At 38.8% G+C, this 19,978-nt stretch overlaps 1 protein-coding gene across 3 annotated transcripts in view; it reads right to left on the reverse strand.

Annotated features, from left to right (window-relative positions):
• The window catches only part of LOC101335705 (glutamate receptor ionotropic, kainate 1), a 47,560-nt gene extending 43,734 nt beyond the window's left edge, over positions 1–3,826 (reverse strand). Inside the window, exons 1-2 of one of the 3 annotated variants that reach the window (XM_033856011.2) lie at positions 3,354–3,826; positions 1,642–1,809 (exon numbers count right to left, since the gene is read on the reverse strand). In XM_033856011.2, the coding sequence (XP_033711902.1) occupies positions 1,642–1,714 (73 nt within the window). In that variant the 5' untranslated portion in view covers positions 1,715–1,809; positions 3,354–3,826. The other 2 variants (XM_073804430.1, XR_012331587.1) reach the window with 2 other exon arrangements.
• Between the last annotated feature and the right edge of the window lie 16,152 nt (positions 3,827–19,978).

Genomic DNA, 19,978 nt, shown 5'->3' on the forward strand with positions numbered 1-19,978 from the left:
GGCGGTGGATTGAGATTCCTGCTAATATTTAGCTCTGGGATGCTAATATTACTTGACAAAAAAGCAATCCTTTTGAATTCTGTTTGCCAGCAAATTACCAGTTTTAAGAAGTTTTGGGGGTGTTTAATTTACAAGTATGGCAGGTACTTCAGGTCACAAAAACGCTTTGGATTTTAAATGTGGTTGGCTTTCTGGGGTATTTATTCAACAATGTTTTGTGTGAGTGTGTGTGTGAGAGAGAGAGACAGAGAGAGAGAGAGAGACAGAGAGAAACAGAGAGAGAGAAACAGAAACAGACAGAGACACAGAAAGGGAGATATGGAGAGAGGAAGATAGAGATCTAACACATAGAGATAATTTATGTAAAGATGCCTTGTAAACTTTAAAGTGCTGTATAAACATAGCATTTTATTATTTGTCATAGACAACTCTGACCTGTATAGTACCTACAACTCCATCCATCTTTGAAAATAAAATATTCTTATACTAAGATCATGCCATACAGTAAAAAAAAAAAAAAAAGTTTCACATTTTTTTTTTTTAAGGGACACTAAGAATCTTGCAGAAGAGTCTACTAGGTGCAATCCAAACTGGGTTAATTCTATGTGGAAACAATCAATATTTAGTTACTTAGAAATCAGCATGAACATGGCATTCATTGTATTCCATTTACTTGTGTGTGTTTGATGGGCAAAGCTTTCCTCTAGGAGAGAAAGAGCCTCTCCTATTCTGGGGTGATGTACCCACACAAACTCCTGTATGGAGGTCCAACAACTCCCTAGTTAGAGGCCAGCCTTCAAGCATGTTAAATGTGGCTTCAAAGAGTCATCTTGGAAGTGTCTGAAGGATGTGCAAACAAGCCCCACCCTTCCAATGACTCTTTCCATGAGACAAACCTTGCAGCCTGCGTACAAATTAGATTACTTTTTAGGAACTTGTCTTCTTTTCAGATGCAAAAGGGAATCAAATGTGGAGATTGTTCTCCTAGGTTTAATTTTCTTTGACCCCAAGTCCCTTGCTTGCTTGATTGCTTGTACCGTTCCATTAATTTTTTTCTTAATTTTTTCCTTTTTTAAAATTGACATATAATCAACACATAACATTATAACATTTCAGGTGTAAAACATAATGATTCAATGTTTATAATCTTCACATTTCTATGATCTGTGGAAAGGGGTTAGAAAATTATTTGAGAGGATGGTAGGTAAACCCAGTAGCTCACAATCTGTTAAGATTCAGGTTGTGAATTCTGTGTGTTGTGGGCATTTCCACATGCTAATTGCGTATGACCTTCCACAAAGTTTTATTTGACTGCACTGTACAATTTCATGGTGGTGTCTCAGCCTCAGGAAGGAAAAAACAGATCAAGCTTGACATTTTCCATTCTCAGCTGAACCAGTTAATCATAGAGTGGAGGGCACTGAAGGCTAAGCTAATCAGAAAGGCCCAGAAAACAGAGCTAGGCAACATCCATTAGGATGGTTCAGATTGTACTGGACAGTGACATCTTGCACCAAAAGTTCCTGCAAACCCATTTGCACAGAGATGTCCACTTTGAAAAAGAGCAGGTAGCAAAAAGAAGTTGACTTGTAGAGCAGACATATCACCCAAAGAAGGTTTTAGAAGTGTGAAAATAGTTACCTCTCCGTGAGGCTTCAAAACTATCAAAAAGGTTAATTCTCTGAATGTCATAGGTTAATGTGGTGTTAGGCATCAGGGTTCGATTTCTGTTAATGCTGGTGACTGCAAACTTGAACGCTAATTCTTCAACATTAACAGGTTCATTTTCCACAGTTTCAAAAATTCCTCCTGCAGAAGCAAAAGAGATGCATGAGAAGCATTAGTTACATTATTCATGTGCATTTTTCAAAAAGAAGAATATAAATGATACAAACAAAAGGCCCAAAAGAATAAAAGCAGGAATGGTCAGAACAGATCCCAAAACCAGTGTTAAAAGTTAAGTGTATCAGCATGTGTCAGATGCAGATAAAATTTCATACATGTGCTTAAGATTTCAAATCCAATACTGGACTGTGTAATACCTATCAGACGGTGAATGAACTCTAAATATTTACTACCATGTAAAGTATGACTGATAATATGGTGGAGGATGATTTTCTACCGTTTGGACATGAATCACTCTGTGGTTGACCTAAGCACAATTTCAGTTTTATCCTGGTAGGATCATCCTTCCTTAGAATGAAACTCCTGCTATTCAGAAGCAGACATTCTAGACTCCAGAAGCATCATGCAGAGTTGAGTAGAGTCAAAATGAGTCATATAGGCATTTTTTTCAAATGAAAATATCTCTTCTTCTTTGTGGCTCAGAATTCTGGGGTCATATGCTAGAACTTTCCAAAGTGCATGGGCAGATTCAAAAAACTATGTTCAAACTATGTTCTACATTTGTTTTGTTTTGTTTTGAGAAACTGGTCCTGCCCCAAAGCAAAACTGTATCCTGTCTCTGGAGAAATAAATTCCCCCACTCAACAAACACATGCATTAAGCCTCTGATATCTTAAAAATGAGGACCTCCACAAGCAACAATACAAAGTATCAGCACCTAAAGCCTCATCAGAGAATTCAGCTCTGGCTTTGTTGTTGACAGAAGCAATTTAAGTATTATTAACTGCATATTCTTAATGTACTTTAAGAGCTGTCCTGGGATTATCAACAGAAACAGAACATACAGTAGAGGCTCTTAGCTGGCCTCTGCTTAACTTACTCCTTGATTGACCAATAAACCTCATTTTCTTTGAAAAAACATATGAATTGGTGTCCATAGAATGCTGAATACTTATAACTAGTAGATTACTTTCATCTACTATCACCACTGAGTGATTCCTTACCTAAGGCCAGTTGTAGGATTTTAGCAAACTTATATTTGTTAGATTGGTTTGCGAGCGCTTCAAGTTTTCCCTCCACTCAAAAAAAAAAAAAAAAAAAAAAAAGATAAGGGAGCTTCAAGATGGTGGAAGAGTAAGACACAGAGATCACCTTCCTCCCCACAAATACATCAGAAATACATCTACATGTGGAACGACTCCTACAGAACACTTACTGAACGCTGGCAGAAGACCTCAGACCTCCTAAAAGGCAAGAAACTCCCCCGCGTACCTGGGTAGGGCAAAAGAAAAAACAGGGACAAAAGAATAGGGACAGGACCTGCGCCTCGGGGAGGGAGCTGTGAAGGAGGAAAGGTTTCCACACACTAGGAAGGTCCTTGGTGGGTGGAGACTGTGGGTGGCAGAGGGGGGAAGCTTCGGAGCCGCAGAGGAGAGCGCAGTAACAGGGGTGCGGAGGGCAAAGCGGACAGATTCACGCACAGAGGATCACTGCGGAATAGCACTCACCAGCCCGAGAGGCTTGTCTGCTCACCCGCCAGGGCGGGCGGGGCCTGGGAGCTGAGGCTTAGGCTTCGGAGATCAGACCCCAGGAAGAGGACTGGGGTTGGCAGCGTGAACACAGCCTAAAGGGGCCTAGTGCGTCACGGCTAGCTGGCAGGGAGTCTGGGAAAAAGTCTGGACCTGCTGAAGAGGCAAGAAACCTTTTCTTGACTCTTTATTTCCTGGTGCACGAGGAGAGGGGATTAAGAGCGCTGCTTAAAGGAGCTCCAGAGATGGGCGTGAGACCCGGCTATCAGTGCAGACCCCAGAGGCGGGCATGTGATGCTAACGCTGCTGCTGCAGCCACCAAGAAGCCTGTGTGCGAGCACAGGTCACTATCCACACCTCCCCTCCTGGGAGCCTGTGCAGCCCACCACTGCCAGCGTTCCAGTATCCAGGAACAACTTCCCCGGGAGAACGCACGGCATGCCTCAGGCTGGTGCAATGTCACGCCGGCCTCTGCTGCTGCAGGCTCGCCCCGCACTCCGTACCCCTCCCTCCCCCAGGCCTGAGTGACCCAGAGCCCTCAAATCAGCTGCTCCTTTAACCCCGTCCTGTCTGAGCGAAGAACAGATGCACGCTGGCGACCTACAAGCAGAGGCGGGGCCAAATTCAAAGCTGAGCCCCAGGAGATGTGCGAACTAAGAAGAGAAAGGGAAATCTCTCCGAGCAGAATCTGGGGCAGCAGATTAAAGCTCCACAATCAACTTGATGTACCCTGCATCTGTGGAATACCAGAATAGACAACGAATTATCCCAAACTGAGGAGGTGGATTTTGGAAGCAACAATATATATATATATATATATATTTCCCTTTTTCTCTTCCTGTGAGTATGTATGTGTATGCTTCCATTTGTGATTTTGTCTGTATAGCTTTGCTTTTACCATTTGTCTTAGGGTTCTGTCTGTCCATTTTCATTCTTTCTTTTTTTTTTTTCTGTATAGTTTTTAGCGATTGTTACCATTGGTGGGTTTGTTTTTTGGTTTAGTTGCTCTCTTCTTTCTTTCTTTTTTTTTATTACTTTAATTTTTTTTAAGAATTATTTTTAATTTAAGAACTTTTTAAAAAAATTTTATCTTCTTTCTTTCACTGTTATCTCCCTTTTATCTAAGCTGTGTGGATGAGAGGCTCTTGGTGCTCCAGCCAAGTGTCAGGGCTTTACCTCTGAGGTGGGAGAATAAAATTCAGGACACTGGTCCACAAGAGACATCCCATCTCCATGGAATATCAAATGCCAAAAATCTCCCAGAGATCTCCATCTCAATGCCAAGACCCAGCTCCACTCAAAGACCAGCAAGCTCCAGTGGTGGACACCGTATGTCAAACAACTAACAAGAAAGAAGCACAATGCCACCCATTAGCAGAGAGGCTGCCTAAAATCATAATAAGGCCACAGACACCCTAAAACACACCACCAGACGTGGACCTTCCCAACAGAAAGATAAGATCCAGCCTCATCCACCCGAACACAGGCACTAGTCCCCACCACCAGGAAGCCTACACAATCCACTGAACCAACCGAAGCCACTGAGACCAGACATCTGAAAAAGAATTCAGAATAATGATAGTAAAGATGATCTAAAATCTTGGAAATAGAATGGAGAAAATACAAGAAACATTTAACAAGGACCTAGAAGAACTAAAGAACAAACAAACAGTGATGAACAACACAATAAATGAAATTAAAAATTCTCTAGAAGACATCAGTAGCAGAATAACTGAGGCAGAACAGATAAGTGACCTGGAAGAAAAAAGGAGAAATAATACTGCACAGCAGAATAAAGAAAAAAGAATGAAAAGAATTGTGGACAGTCTTAGAGATCTCTGGGCCAACATTGAACTCACTAACAATCAAACTATAGGGATCGCAGAAGAAGAAGAGACAAAGAAAGGGGCTGAGAAAATATTTGAAGAGATTATAGTTGAAAACTTCCCTAATATGGAAAGGAAATAGTTAATCAAGTCCAGGAAGGACAGAGAGTCCCATACAGGATAAATCGAAGGAGAAACACACCAAGACACACATTAATCAAAATATCAAAAACTAAACACAAAGAAAATCTATTAAAAGCAGCAAGGGAAAAACAACAAATAACATACAAGGGAATCCCCATAAGGTTACTAGCTGAACTTTCAGCAGAAATTCTGCAATCCAGAAGGGAGTGGCAGGACATATTTAAAGTGATGAAGGGGAATAACCTACAACCAAGATTACTCTATCCAGCAAGGATCTCATTCAGATTTGACGGAGAAATTAAAACCTTTACAGACAAGCAAAAGCTAAGAGAATTCAGCACCACCAAACGAGCTTTACAACAAATGCTAAAGGAACTTCTCTAGGCTGGAAACACAAGAGAAGGAAAAGACCTACAATAACAAACTTAAAACAATTAATAAAATGGTAATAGGAACATACATATTGATAATTACCTTAAATGTAAATGGGTTAAATGCTCCAAGCAAAAGCCATAGACTCGCTGAATGGATAGAAAAACAAGACCTGTATATATGCTGTCTACAAGAGACACGTCAGACCTAGGAACACATACAGACTGAAAGTGAGGGGATGGAGAAATATATTTCATGCAAATGGAAATCAAATAAAGCGGGAGTAGCAATTCTCATATCAGACAAAATAGACTTTAAAACAAAGACTATTACAAGAGACAAAGAAAGACACTACATAATGATCAAGGGATCAATCCAAGAGAATATACAAAATTTTAAATATATATGTGCCCAGCATAGGAGCACCTCAATACATAATGCAAATACAAACAGCCATAAAAGGGGACATCAGCAGTAGCACAATCATAGTAGGGGATTAACACCCCACTTTCACCAATGGACAGATCATCCAAAATGAAAATAAATAAGGACACACAAGCTTTAAATGATACATTAAACAAGATGGACTTAATTGATATTTATACGACATTCTATCCAAAAACAACAGAATACACATTCTTCTCAAGTGCTCATGGAACATTCTCCAGGATAGATCATATCTTGGGTCACAAACAAAGTCTTGCTAAATTCCAGAAAATTGAAATTATATCAACTGTCTTTTCCGACCACAATGCTATGAGACTAGATATCAATTACAGGAAAAAATCTGTAAAAAATAAAAACACATGGAGGTTAAACAATACAATACTTAATAACCAAGACATCCCTGAAGAAATCAAAGAGGAAATGAAAAAAAAAATACCTAGAAACAAATGACAATGAAAACATGATGACCCATAACCTATGGGATGCAGCAAAAGCAGTTCTAGAGGGAAGTTTATAGCGATACAATCCTACCTTAAGAAACAAGAAACATCTCAAATAAAAAACCAAACCTTACATCTAAAGCAATTAGAAAAAGAACAACAAAATAACCCCAAAGTTAACAGAAGGAAAGAAAACATAAAGATCAGATCAGAATAAATGAAAAAGAAATGAAGGAAACCATAGCAAAGATCAATAAAACTAAAAGCTGGTTCTTTGAGAAGATAAAAAAATTGATAAATCATTAACCAGACTCATCAAGAAAAAAAGAGAGAAGACTCAAATCAATAGAATTACAAATGAAAAAGGAGAAGTAACAACTGACACTGCAGAAATACAAAGGATCATGAGAGATTACTACAAGCAACTATATGCCAATATAATGGGCAACCTGGAAGAGACGGACAAATTCTCAGAAATGAACAACCTTCCGAGACTGAATGAGGAAGAAATAGAAAATATGAACAGACCAATCACAGGCACTGAAATTGAAACTGTGATTAAAAATCTTCCAACAGAAAGCCCAGGACCAGACACCTTCACAGGTGAATTCTATCAAAGATTTAGAGAAGAGCTAACACCTATCCTTCTCAAACTCTTCCAAAATATAGCAGTGGGAGGAACACTCCCAAACGCAATCTACGATGCCACCATCACCCTGATACCAAAACCAGACAAAGATGTCACAAGGAAAGAAAACTACAGGCCAATATCACTGATGAACATAGATTCAAAAATCCTCAGCAAAACACTAGCAAACAAAATCCAACAGCACATTAAAAGGATCATACACCATGATCAAGTGAGGTTTATCCCAGGAAAGCAAGCATTCTTCAATATAGGCAAATCAATGTGATACACCATATTAACAAATTGAAGGAGAAAAACCATATGATCAGCTCAATAGATGCAGAGAAATCTTTTGATAAAATTCAACACCCATTTATGATTAAAACCCTCCAGAAAGTAGGCATAGAGGGAACTTACCTCAACAAAATAAAGGCCAGGTATGACAAACCCGCAGCCAACATTGATATCAATTGTGAAAAGATGAAACCATTTACACTAAGGTCAGGAACAAGACAAGCTTGCCCACTCGCATCACTATTATTCAACAGAGCTTTGCAAGTTTTAGCCACAGCAATCAGAGAAAAAAAAGAAATAAAAGGAATCCAAATCAGAAAAGAAGAAGTAAAGATTTCACTGTTTGCAGATGACATGATACTATACATAGAGAATCCTAAAGATGGTGCCAGAAAACTACTAGAGCTAAACAATGAATTTGGTAAACTAGCAGGATACAAAATTAATGCACAGAAATTTCTGGCATTCCTATACACTAATGATGAAAATTCTGAAAGTGAAATTAAGAAACCACTCCCATTTATCATTGCAACAAAAAGAATAAAATATCGAGGATTAAACGCACCTTAGGAGACAAAAGACCTGTATGCAGAAAATTATAAGACACTGATGAAAAAAATTAAAGATGATACAAATAAATGGAGAGATATACCATGTTCTTGGAAGAATTAACATTGTGAAACGAAAAAAAACAAAGACAAAAACAAAAAAAAATGAGACTGAAAGTCACAAATATCACAGGCACAGTTATGATTTATGATTATTCTTTCTAAGAAAAAGAACTCGAGTTGGCAGACTCTCATTCAGAAAATTTACTTTGATCTTATTTTGAAAGAATAGTAAATAAATACTCATCTGTAATTTTTAAGTTAAAATAATTTGGTGGATGGGCAATTTCTTTCTTTTTTTTAAAGTTTTGTTATTTATTTATTTATATATTTATTATTTATTATTTATTCCTGGGTCAAAATATATACAAAGTTCTAACGTTTTAAATGGTTATTTATTTATTTTAAACATCTTTATTGGAGTATAATTGCTTTACAATGGTGTTTTAGTTTCTGATTTATAACAAAGTGAATCAGTTTTACATATACATATGTCGCCATATCACTTCCCTCTTGTGCCTCCCTCCCTCCCTATCCCACTCCTCCAAGTGGTCACAAAGCACCAAGCTGATATCCCTGTGCTATGCAGCTACTTCCCACTAGCTATCTATTTTATGTTTGGTAGTGTATATATGTCCACGCCATTGTCCCATTTTGTCCCAGCTTATCCTTCCCCCTCCCCATATCCTCAAGTCCCCTCTCTAGTAAGTCTGTGTCTTTATTCCCAACTTGCCTCTGGTTCTCCATGACCTTTGTTTATTTATTTTTGTAGATTACATATATATGTGTTAGCATACAGTATTGTTTTTTCTCTTTCTGACTTACTTCACTTGATATGACATACTCTAGGTCCATCTACCTCAATATAAATAACTCAATTTCTCTTCTTTTTATGGCTGAGTAATATTCCACTGTATATACATGCCACATCTTCTTTATCCATTCATCTATTGATGGACACTTAGGTTGCTTCCATGTCCTGGCTATTGCAAATAGAACTGCAATGAACATTGTGGTACATGACTCTTTTTGAATTCTCGTTTTTTCAGGATATATGCCCAGTAATGGGATTGCTGGGTCATATGGTAGTTCTATTTTTGGTTTTTTAAGGAACCTCCATACTGTTCTCCATAGTAGCTGTATCAATTTACATTTCCACCAATAGTGCAAGAGGCTTACCTTTTCTCCACACCCTCTCCAGCATTTATTTTTTGTAGATTTTTTGAGGATGGCCATTCTGACTGGTGTGAGATGATGTCTCATTGTAGTTTTGATTTGCATTTCTCTAATGATTAATGACATTGAGCATTCTTTCCCTTGTTTGTTGGCAACCTGTGTAGCTTCTTTGGAGAGATGTCTATTTAGGACTTTTGCCCATTTTTGGATTGGGTTGTTTGTTTTTTTGATATTGAGCTACATGTGCTACTTGTATATTTTTGAGATTAATCCTTTGTCAGTTGCTTCATTTGCAAATATCTTCTCCTATTCTGAGAGTTGACTTTTTGTCTTGTTTTTGGTTTCCTTTGCTGTGCTAAAGGTTTCAAGTTTCGTTAGGTCCCATTTGTTTACTTTTGTTTGTATTTCCATTTCTCTAGGAGGTGGGTAATAAAGGATCTTGCTGTCATTTATGTCATAGAGTGTTCTGCCTATGTATTCCCCTAAGCATTTTCTAGTGTCTGACCTTTCATTTAGATCTTTAATCTATTTTGAGTTTATTTTTGTGTATGGTGTTAGGGAATGTTCTTATTTCATTCTTTTACATGCAGCTGTCCAGTTATCTGAGCACCACTTATTGAAGAGGCTGTATTTTCTCCACTGTATATTCTTGCCTCCTTTATCAACATTAAGGTGCCCATGTGTGCATTGGTTTATCTCTGGGCTTTCTATCCTGTTCCATTGATCTATATTTCTGTTTTTGTGCCAGTACCATACTGTCTTCATTACCGTAGCTTTGTAATATAGTTTGAAGTCAAGGAGCCTGATACCTTCAGCTCCGTTTTTCTTTCTCAAGACTGTTTTGGATATTCGGAGTCTCTTGTGTTGCCATACAAATTGTGAACATTTTTGGTTTTGTTCTGTGAAAAATGCCAGTGGTAGTTTGATAGGGATTGCATTGAATCTGTAGATTACTATGTGTAGTAGAGTCATTTTCACAATGTTGATTCTTCCATTCCAAGAACATGGTATATCTCTCCATCTGTTTGTATCATCTTTAATTTCTTTCATTAGTGTCTTATAATTTTCTGCATACAGGTCTTTTGTCTCCTTAGATAAGTTTATTCCTAGATATTTTATTCTTTTTGTTGCAATGGTAAGTGGGAGTGTTTTCTTAATTTCACTTTCAGAATTTTCATCATTAATGTATAAGAATGCAAGAGATTTCTGTGCATTAATTTTGTATCCTGCTACTTTACCAAATTCATTGATTAGCTCTAGTAGTTTTCTGGTAGCATCTTTAGAATTCTCTATGTATAGTATCATGTCATCTGCAAATAGTGACAGCTTTACTTCTTCTTTTCTGATTTGGATTCCCTTTATTTCCTTTTCTTCTCTGATTGCTGTGGCTAAAACTTGCAAAGCTCTGTTGAATAATAGTGATGCGAGTGGGCAAGCTTGTCTTGTTCCTGACCTTAGTGTAAATGGTTTCATCTTTTCACCATTGAGGACGATATTGGCTGTGATTTTGTCATATATGGCGTTTAATATTTTGAGGAAATTTTGAGGAAATATGCCTACTTTCCTGAGGGTTTTTATCATAAATGGGTGTTGACTTTGTTGAAAGCTTTCTTTGCATCTATTGGGATGATCATATGGTTTTTCTCCTTCAATTTGTTAATATGGTGCATCACATTGATTGATTTGTTTATATTAAATAATCCTTGCATTCCTGGGATAAACCCCACTTGATTGTGGTGTATGATTCTTTTAATGTGCTATTGGATTCTGTTTGCTAATATTCTGTTGAGGATTTTTGCATCTATTTTCATCAGTGATACTGGTCTGTAGTTTTCTATCTTTGTGACATCTTTGTCTTGCTTTGGTATCAGGGTGATGGTAGCCTCGTAGAATGAGTTTGGGAGTGTTCCTCCCTCTGCTATATTTTGGAAGAGTTTGAGAGAATAGGTGTTAGCTCTTCTCTAAATGTTTGATAGAATTCACCTTTGAAGCTGTCTGGTCATGGGCTTTTGTTTGTTGGAAGATTTTTAATCACAGTTTCAATTTCAGTGCTTGTCATCGGTCTTTTTATTTTCTATTTCTTCATGGTTCATTCTCGGAAGGTTGTACATTTCTAAGAATTTGTCCATTTCTTCCAGGTTGTCCATTTGATTGGCATAGAGTTGCTTGTAGTAATCTCTCATGACCCTTTGTATTTCTGCAGTGTCAGTTGTTACTTCTCCTTTTTCATTTGTAATTCTATTTTTTGAGTCTTCTCCCCTTTTTTCTTGATGAGTCTGACTAATGGTTTATCAATTTTTTTATCTTTTCAAAGAACCAGCTTTTAGTTTTATTGATCTTTGCTATCATTTTGTTCATTTCTTTCTGATCTGATCCTTATGATTTCTTTTCTTCTGCTAACTTTGGGTTTTTTTGTTGTTGTTGTTGTTCTTCTTCTTTCTCTAATTGCTTTAGGTGTTAGCTTAGGTTGTTTATTTGAGATGTTTCTTGTTTCTTAAGGTAGGATTGTATTGCTATAAACTTCCCTCTTAGAACTGCTTTTGCTGCATCCCATAGATTTTGGGTCGTTGTGTTTTCATTGTCATTTGTTTCTAGGTATTTTTTGATTTCCTCTTTGATTTCTTCATTGATCTCTTGGTTGTTAAGTAGTGTATTGTTTAGCCTTCATGTTTTTTTATTTTTTACAGATTTTTTCCTATAATTGATATCTAGTCTCATAGTATTGTTGTCAGAAAAGATACTTGATATGATTTCTATTTTCTTAAATTTACCAAGGGTTGATTTCTGACCCAAGATATGATCTATCCTGGAAAATGTTCCATGAGCACTTGAGAAGAATGTGTATTCTGTTGTTTTGGATGGAATGTCCTATAAATATTAATTAAGTCCATCTTGTTTCATGTATCATTTAAAGCTTGTGTGTCCTTATTTATTTTCATTTTGGATGATCTGTCCATTGGTGAAAGTGGGATGTTTAAGTCTCCTACTATGATTGTGTTACTTTCAATTTCCCCTTTTATGGCTGTTAGCATTTGCCTTATGTATTGAGGTGCTCCTATTTTGGATGCATAAATATTTACAATTGTTATATCTTCTTCTTGGATTGATCCCTTGATCATTATGTAGTATCCTTTATTTTTTCTCTTGTAATAGTCTTTGTTTTAAAGTCTATTTTGTCTGATATGAGAATGCTACTCCCTCTTTCTTTTGATTTCCATTTGCATGGAATATCTTTATCCATCCACTCACTTTCAGTCTGTATGTGTCCCTAGGTCTGAAGTCGGTCTCTTGTAGACAGCATATGTACAGGTCTTGTTTTTGTATCCATTCAGCCAGTTTATGTCTTTTGTTTGGAGCATTTAATCAATTTACATTTAAGGTACTTATCGATATGTAAGTTCCTATTACCATCTTCTTAATTGTTTTGGGTTTATTATTGTAGGTGTTTTCCTTCTCTTGTGTTTCCTACATAGAGAAGTTCCTTTAGCATTTGTTGTAAAGCTCGTTTGGTGGTGCTGAATTCTCTTAGCTTTTGCTTGTCTGTAAAGGTTTTATTATCTGTGAAATCTGAATGAGATCCTTGCTGTGTAGAGTAATCTTGGTTGTAGGTTTTTTCCCTCATCACTTTAAATATGTCCTGCCACTCCCTTCTGGATTGCAGAGTTTCTGCTGAAAGTTCAGTTGTTATCCTTATGGGGATTCCCTAGTGTGTTATTTTTCTCTTGCTGTGTTTAATATTTTTTCTTTGTATTTAATTTTTGATAGTTTGATTAATATGTGTCTTGGCATGTTTCTCCTTGGATTTATCCTGTATGAAACTCTTTGTCCTTCCTGGACTTGATTAACTATTTCCTTTCCCATATTAGGGAAGTTTTCAACTATAATCTCTTCAAATATTTTCTTAGTCCCTTTCTTTTTCTCTTCTTCCTCTGAGACCCCTGTAATTCGAATGTTGGTGTGTTTAATGTTGTCCCAGAGGTCTCTGAGACTTTCCTCAATTCTATTCATTCTTTTTTCTTTATTCTGCTCTGCAGTAGTTATTTCCACTATTTTATTTTCCAGGTCAGTTATCCGTTCTTCTGCCTCAGTTATTCTGCTACTGATGTCTTCTAGAGAATTTTAATTTCATTTACTGTGTTGTTCATCACTGTTTATTTGCTCTTTAGTTCTTCTAGCTACTTGTTAAATGTTTATTGTATTTTCTCCATTCTATTATTTGCAAGATTTTGTATCATCTTTACTATCATTATTCTGAATTCTTTTTCAGGTAAACTGTCTATTTCCTCTTCATTTGTTACATCTGGTGGGTTTTTGCCTTGCTCCTTCATCTGCCGTATGTTTCTCTGTCTTCTCATTTTGCTTAACTTACTCTTTTTCGCAGGCTGCATGTTTGTAGTTCCCATTGTTTTTGGTGTCTGTCCTCTGGGCCTAAGGCTAGTTCAGTGCATTGTGTAGGGTTCCTGGTGGAGGGAACTAGTGCCTGTGTTCTTGTGAATTAGGCTGGATCCTGTCTTTCTGGTATACAGGTCCACATCTAGTGCTTTGTTTTGGGTTGTCTGTGGCCATATTATGATTTTAGGCAGCCTCTGTGCTAATGGATGCGGTTGTGTTCCTGTCTTGCTACTTGTTTGGCATAGGGTGTCCTGCACTGTAGCTTGATGGTCAATGAGTGGAGCTGCGTCTTGGCATTGAGATGGATATCTCTGGGAGATTTTGCCAATGAGTGGATCTGGGCAGTCTCTTGTGGACCAGTGTCCTGAACTTGGCTCTACCACCTCAGAGGCATAGCCTTGATTCCTGGCTTGAGCACCAAGAGCCAGTCATCCACGTGGCTCAGAATAAAAGGGGGAAAATAAAGAAAGAAAGAAAGAAAGAAGAAAATATAGTAAAATAAAGTAAAATAAAATAGTTATTAAAATAAAAAATAATTATTAAAAAATTTTTATGTAATAAAAAAATTAAAAAAAAAAAAGAGAGAAAGAAAGAAAGAAGAGAGCAACCAACCAAAAAACAATTCCACCAATGATAGCAAGTGCTAAAAACTATACTTAAAGAAAAAAAGAAAAGAAAGAAAAAAAAAAACGGATAGACAGAACTCTAGGACAAATGGTAAAAGCAAAGTTATACAGATAAAATCACACAGAGAAGTATACACATACAAACTCACAAAAAGAGAAAAAGTGAAAAAAATATATATATCGCAGCTCCCAAAGTCCACCTCCTTGATTTGGGATGATTCGTTGTCTCTATTCAGGTATTCCACAGATGCAGGGTACATGAAGTTGATTGTGGAGATTTAGTCTGCTGCTGTTGATGCTGCTGGGAGAGATTTCCCTTTCTCTTCTTTTTCGCACAGCTCCTGGGATTCACCTTTGGATTTGGACCCGCCCCTGTGTGTAGGTCGCCTAAGGGTGTCTGTTCCTGCCCAGACAGGACGGGATTAAAGGAGCAGCTGATTCGGGGGCTCTGGCTCACTCAGGCCAGTGGGAGGGAGGGGCACGTATGTGGGGCGAGCCTGCGGCGGCAGAGGCCAGCATGACATTGTACCAGCCTGAGGCACGCCGTGCGTTCTCCCGGGGAAGTTGTCCCTGGATCACGGGACCCTGGCAGTGGTGGACTGCACTAGTTCCTGGGAGGGGAGCTGTGGAGAGTGACCTGTGCTCGCACACAGGCGTCTTGGTGGCGGCGGCAGCAGCCTTAGCATTTCATGCCCGTCTCTGTTGTCTGCGGTGATAGCCGCAGCTCACGCCTGTCTCTGGAGCTCCTTTAAGCAGTGCTCCTAATCCCCTCTCCTCGCACAGCAGGAAACAAAGAGGCAAGATAAAGTCTCTTGCCTCTTCGGCAGTTCCAGACTTTTTCCCGGACTCCCTCCTGTGTAGCTGTGGCGCACTAACCCCTTCAGACTGTGTTCATGTCGCCAGTCCTCTCCCTGGAATCCAACCTCCGAAGCCCGAGCCTCGGCTCCCAGCCCCCGCCTGACCCGGCGGGTGAGCAGACAAACCTCTCGGGCTGGTGAGTGCCGGTCGGCACCGATCCTCTGTGCGGGAATCTCTCCTCTGTGCGGGAATCTCTCCTCTGTGCGGGAATCTCTCCACTTTGCCCTCCGCACCCCTGTTGCTGTGCTCTCCTCCGCAGTTCTGAAGCTCCCCCCCTCCACCACCCACAGTCTCCGCCCGCGAAAGGGCTTCCTAGTGTGTGGAAACCTTTCTTCCTTCACAGCTCCCTCCCACTGGTGCAGGTCCCATCCGTATTCTTTGTCTCTGCTTTTTTTTCTTTTGCCCTACCCAGGATTTGTGGGGAACCTCTTGGCTTTTGGGAGGTCTGAGATCTTTTGCCAGCGTTCAGTAAGTGTTCTGTAGGAGTTGTTCCACATGCAGTTGTATTTCTGATGTATATTTGAGGAGGAAGGTGATCTCCACGTCTTACTCTTCCACCATCATGAAGCTCCCGCAATTTCTTTCTAAACTGAATTTCTCTCTTAAATAACCAACTAGTGTCAGTTTTCGAAAGCTAAGATGTTTGTATTAAACTATTTCGGCTCCTTTTGGAAATGTCTCTGGCTTTTATAGACTGATGAGATGAGATGCATGTGAAGATTATTTCTCTGTTCTTTGAGAAACCAGAGGTGAATATTATGTGACCATGTTAATACTTCCTATGGAATCATGTTGGATATATATTCTGAAATTAACCTTAGGAAGAATTCTGCTTTTTGATTTTGTCTTTTTCTTTTTTCAGACAATGGTAAGTAGGTCCCGGGGTAGGGGGACTTTCAGTTTCTCTCAGAAATGTTAGTAGATGTGCAACAGTGAAGTGGTAAGCTCACACAGCAGACACTTTTTCACCAGAAGAAGATCGACATATGGTGGGTTTACTGCTGCAAACTAGCTGGCCCACAATTGGAATAGCCCCTACTTAAGACCAGAAACTCTTTGATGTTACGGCTTCCACAGTAATTAATAGCAATTATTTGTTTACTTGTCTATCTTTGCAAGAACGTGGTGAGAACCCTCATGAAGATGGACTGTGTCATATTCAGAATCACCATCCTTATGAAGACCAAAGTATCTTAAGATGTTCAGCCTGCAGCTGTTTAGGGGAAAAGTTAACCACTGGCTGAGATGTGAGCACCATTAATCTGTATACGGCAGGCTAGAACAAATATCTGAATTGGAAATGAAGTTCTGAATCTTGGTCCACCTACTTCCTCTTTGAGAAAGATTTTTAAGTACCAGGAAGAAAGTTAGTATGAAATAGCTCTTTCACTATTAATATTTCATTTAAGCCTTATAATAATCCAGGTAAGAGGTAGTGTTCTTGTTTTTATAAATGAAAAAATAAATAGAGAGGTCACATATTTTGACCAGATTATTCAAAATCACAAAGCCTTGTCTTTAACAAACTCAGGTATTTGATTCATTATAAATATAAATATATTTACTTCACCAGGTTATTTCTGATGTACTTCATCTCTAAATATTAGTTAAAACTGCTGCCTTGATTACCTTGGAGGACTGCTCTATAAAGGAAATGATATAATGCAGTGAAAGTTCCTTGAACATGCAATCATGCCTCAGAAATAAGTATTATTACACATGGATAATGGGGATAAAAAAGGGATTTGGCACTTGTAGAACTGCCTGCTCACCTCAGAATTGTTTCTTTGGTATAAGGTTGTCTTTTACGTAAAGCTGCATATACCTGGGTTTAAGAGAATATTAAGTGCTGTTGTTACGTGCTTAGATGGTGTGTAAGTAGACTGTGTTTTGTCATTTTGGGGGTTACTTTCTTTCATTCCTTCACCAAGCAAGCATTATAAATGGTGTCCTTAGCTCAACACCCTACCACTATCTCCTTTTTTTCTTTACAGAAGGTTGCTGACAAATACCAAAAACCTATAGTGAGTGAAGTGAGATATATACAAGACTGGGGAAGTGCCAAGAAAGTGAAATATGATAGAAACAGGAGAAAGCTATTAACAAGTGTCAGACCTCACACAGAAGCAGATTCTTTCAGCATTAGCCACTTCCTCTCTCCTCCCCATAGCTGCAGTTTTACAAAATTGAGTTTCAGTGTCTCTGACAGGTGAGTAGAACGACACATACATAATGACACATATATTATTATTATTACTACTATCATTATTATTTTAGTTTTGTAGGTGTGAGCTTGTCAATGAGACATTTCAAGTCTTTGGGATTCTCCATATAGACAACTTCTGGAGGCCTGGGTTCCATGGTTTACAGAGGAGGAATCCCTACTTTTTTCCTTCTTCTGTTCCTCTTCCTTCTCTGCTCTTTCTCTCCCTTCACTACTCCCCATTTCCCGTTTTTTCCTAAGGTCAATGCTTCTCTCTCTTTCTATTAGTTAAGCTGAGCTGAGCATGACTTCTCTTAAAAATTCAATGGGCCATGGAAGGGTTAGAAAAAGCAAAACTAAGAAACTAATTTAGGCTCAAGGGAGAGAAGTTAAGTGGCCTCTCCCACCCCTGACCATCTTATTTTTTTCTAAATTGTCCCAGCCAAGTCAGTGTGTGAGGGAAGAGAACAGGAATTTGAGAGTTCCTCAAATGAAGGAAAGGAACCAAATGAAGATGAAGACCCAACTTTCTTTTTCTTTTCTTTTCTTTTTAACTGAACTCCTGAGAAGTAGAGCATGGCAGATGGAGTGCAGGAGGGTGATAAACCTCAAAATCCATGTGCCTGGCTTTTCCATGTTCACTTTCACCACCCACAGTCACACGTCATATGTACCCAAAGTTAAGAAGTATTGTTCGTATTTTTTTACATAAACTATTTTTCTATTTTTAATTATGTGAATTATATAAAAACATTTTCTGTTTTCTCTTAAGTGAATCAGACTAAGTACAAATTATAAATCAGTCCTTATATATTGACTGACATATGTGATATTGTAATTAATAATAAGAAGTACAGGGCTTCCCTGGTGATGCAGTGGTTAGGATCTGCCTGCCAAAAAAAAAGAATCCGCCTGCCATTGCAGGGGACACATGTTCAAACCCTGGTCCGGGAAGATCCCACATGCCGCGGAGCAACTAAGCCCATGCACCACAACTACTGAGCCTGCTTTCTAGAGCCCATGAACCACATCTACTGAGCCTGTGTGCCATAACTACTGAATCCCATACCTAGTGCCTGTGCTCCGCAACAGGAGAAGCCACCGCAATGAGAAACCCACACAGTACAATGAAGAGTAGCCCCAGCGTGCAGCAACTAGAGAAAGCCCGCACGCAGCAATGAAGACCCAATGCAGCCAAAACAAACAAACAAATATATAAACAAACAAATAAGTAAATATAATTTTTTAAAGAAGTATATATTTGGTTTTTGACCTCATTTCTGGCACTAAACTAAAACCCTTGAAATTTCTTAACTGTTGAGAGCAATTAAGGTGTCTTTTATTATATTAATGAGATGGCTTTTGGAAAATATCTAAGGCTGGAGGCTGGTTGCTAGGAGAACCAACGATTATGATTAGAAGGTTGGAACTTTCAGTCCCCCCTCCCCCAACTTCTGGGAAGGGGAGAGGGGCTGGAGATTGAGTTCAATTTCCAATGGCTAATGATTTAATCAATCTTGCCTTTGTAATGAAGCCTCTATAAAATCTCAAAAGAACAGAGTCTGGAGAGCTTCTGGGTTGGTGAACACATGGAGATTTGGGGAGAGTGGGGTGCCTGGAGAGGGCATGGAAGCTCCACACTCTTTCCCTGTACCTTGTCCTATGCATCACTTCCATCTGGCTGTCCCTGAAATATATTCTTTTTAACAAACCAGTAATCTAGTATGTCAAGTGCTTCTCTGAGTTCTGTGAGCTGCTGTGGCAAATAAATCAAAGCCAAGGAGAGGGCTGTTGGAACTCCAACCTACAGCTGGTCAGTCAGAAGCACAAACGATAATCTGGGTATATCTGAAGTGAAGAGCAGTCTTGTATGACTGAACCCTTAACCTCTGGAATCTGACACTATCTTTAGCTAGATGGTGTCAAAATTCAGTTGAATTGTAGGACACGCAGTTGGCAACAGAGATTTGCTTGGTGGTTGGGGAAATCCCTCCTCCCCCAATATACATGTTGGAACTAAAATCAGAACCCTCTTAATATGGTTAGGGACCAGCCTCTGTCTTATCACCAATAGGAAGCTTGCATGAGGGTCAAAGGTCATCATCAATGTATACCCCCAGCCTCTTCCCCATCTTCCCCACAATTTTCAGGCTGAGGTTATGGCAAATGATAATTTAGAACATATTGTCCAACCAAAAGGAAAAGGTCAGAAAGTGAAAGAGGGTTTTTGTTGTTGTTGTTTTTGTTTTGAGTCAGGCTCTGACTTCCTGTGTGAATGTTTGTGCCACTTAAAATGATAAGGGTAGCATCATATAACCTATACACAGCAAACTAGGTTGCGTTCTGAAAAACACTTTTTCTTAATGAATGTGTGTATTTAGGCTTGGTTTACAAGGGCCTATGGGTCCCTGTCTTTGTTTTTATCATTATACTCTGCTGGGAAGAATAGATGTTGGCACAAATAAGGCTAATGTGAAAGGCTCTGTCCCCTTCCACTCTATATCCCTCACCTGAGAAAAGGCACCACACATGTTCACTCAAAAAGGGGTGTGAAAAAATAAGGTGTAGGCTTACCTTCTGGAGTAGTTCT

Source organism: Tursiops truncatus, chromosome 4 (genome assembly GCF_011762595.2).
Source record: "Tursiops truncatus isolate mTurTru1 chromosome 4, mTurTru1.mat.Y, whole genome shotgun sequence".
Taxonomy (NCBI): domain Eukaryota; kingdom Metazoa; phylum Chordata; class Mammalia; order Artiodactyla; family Delphinidae; genus Tursiops; species Tursiops truncatus.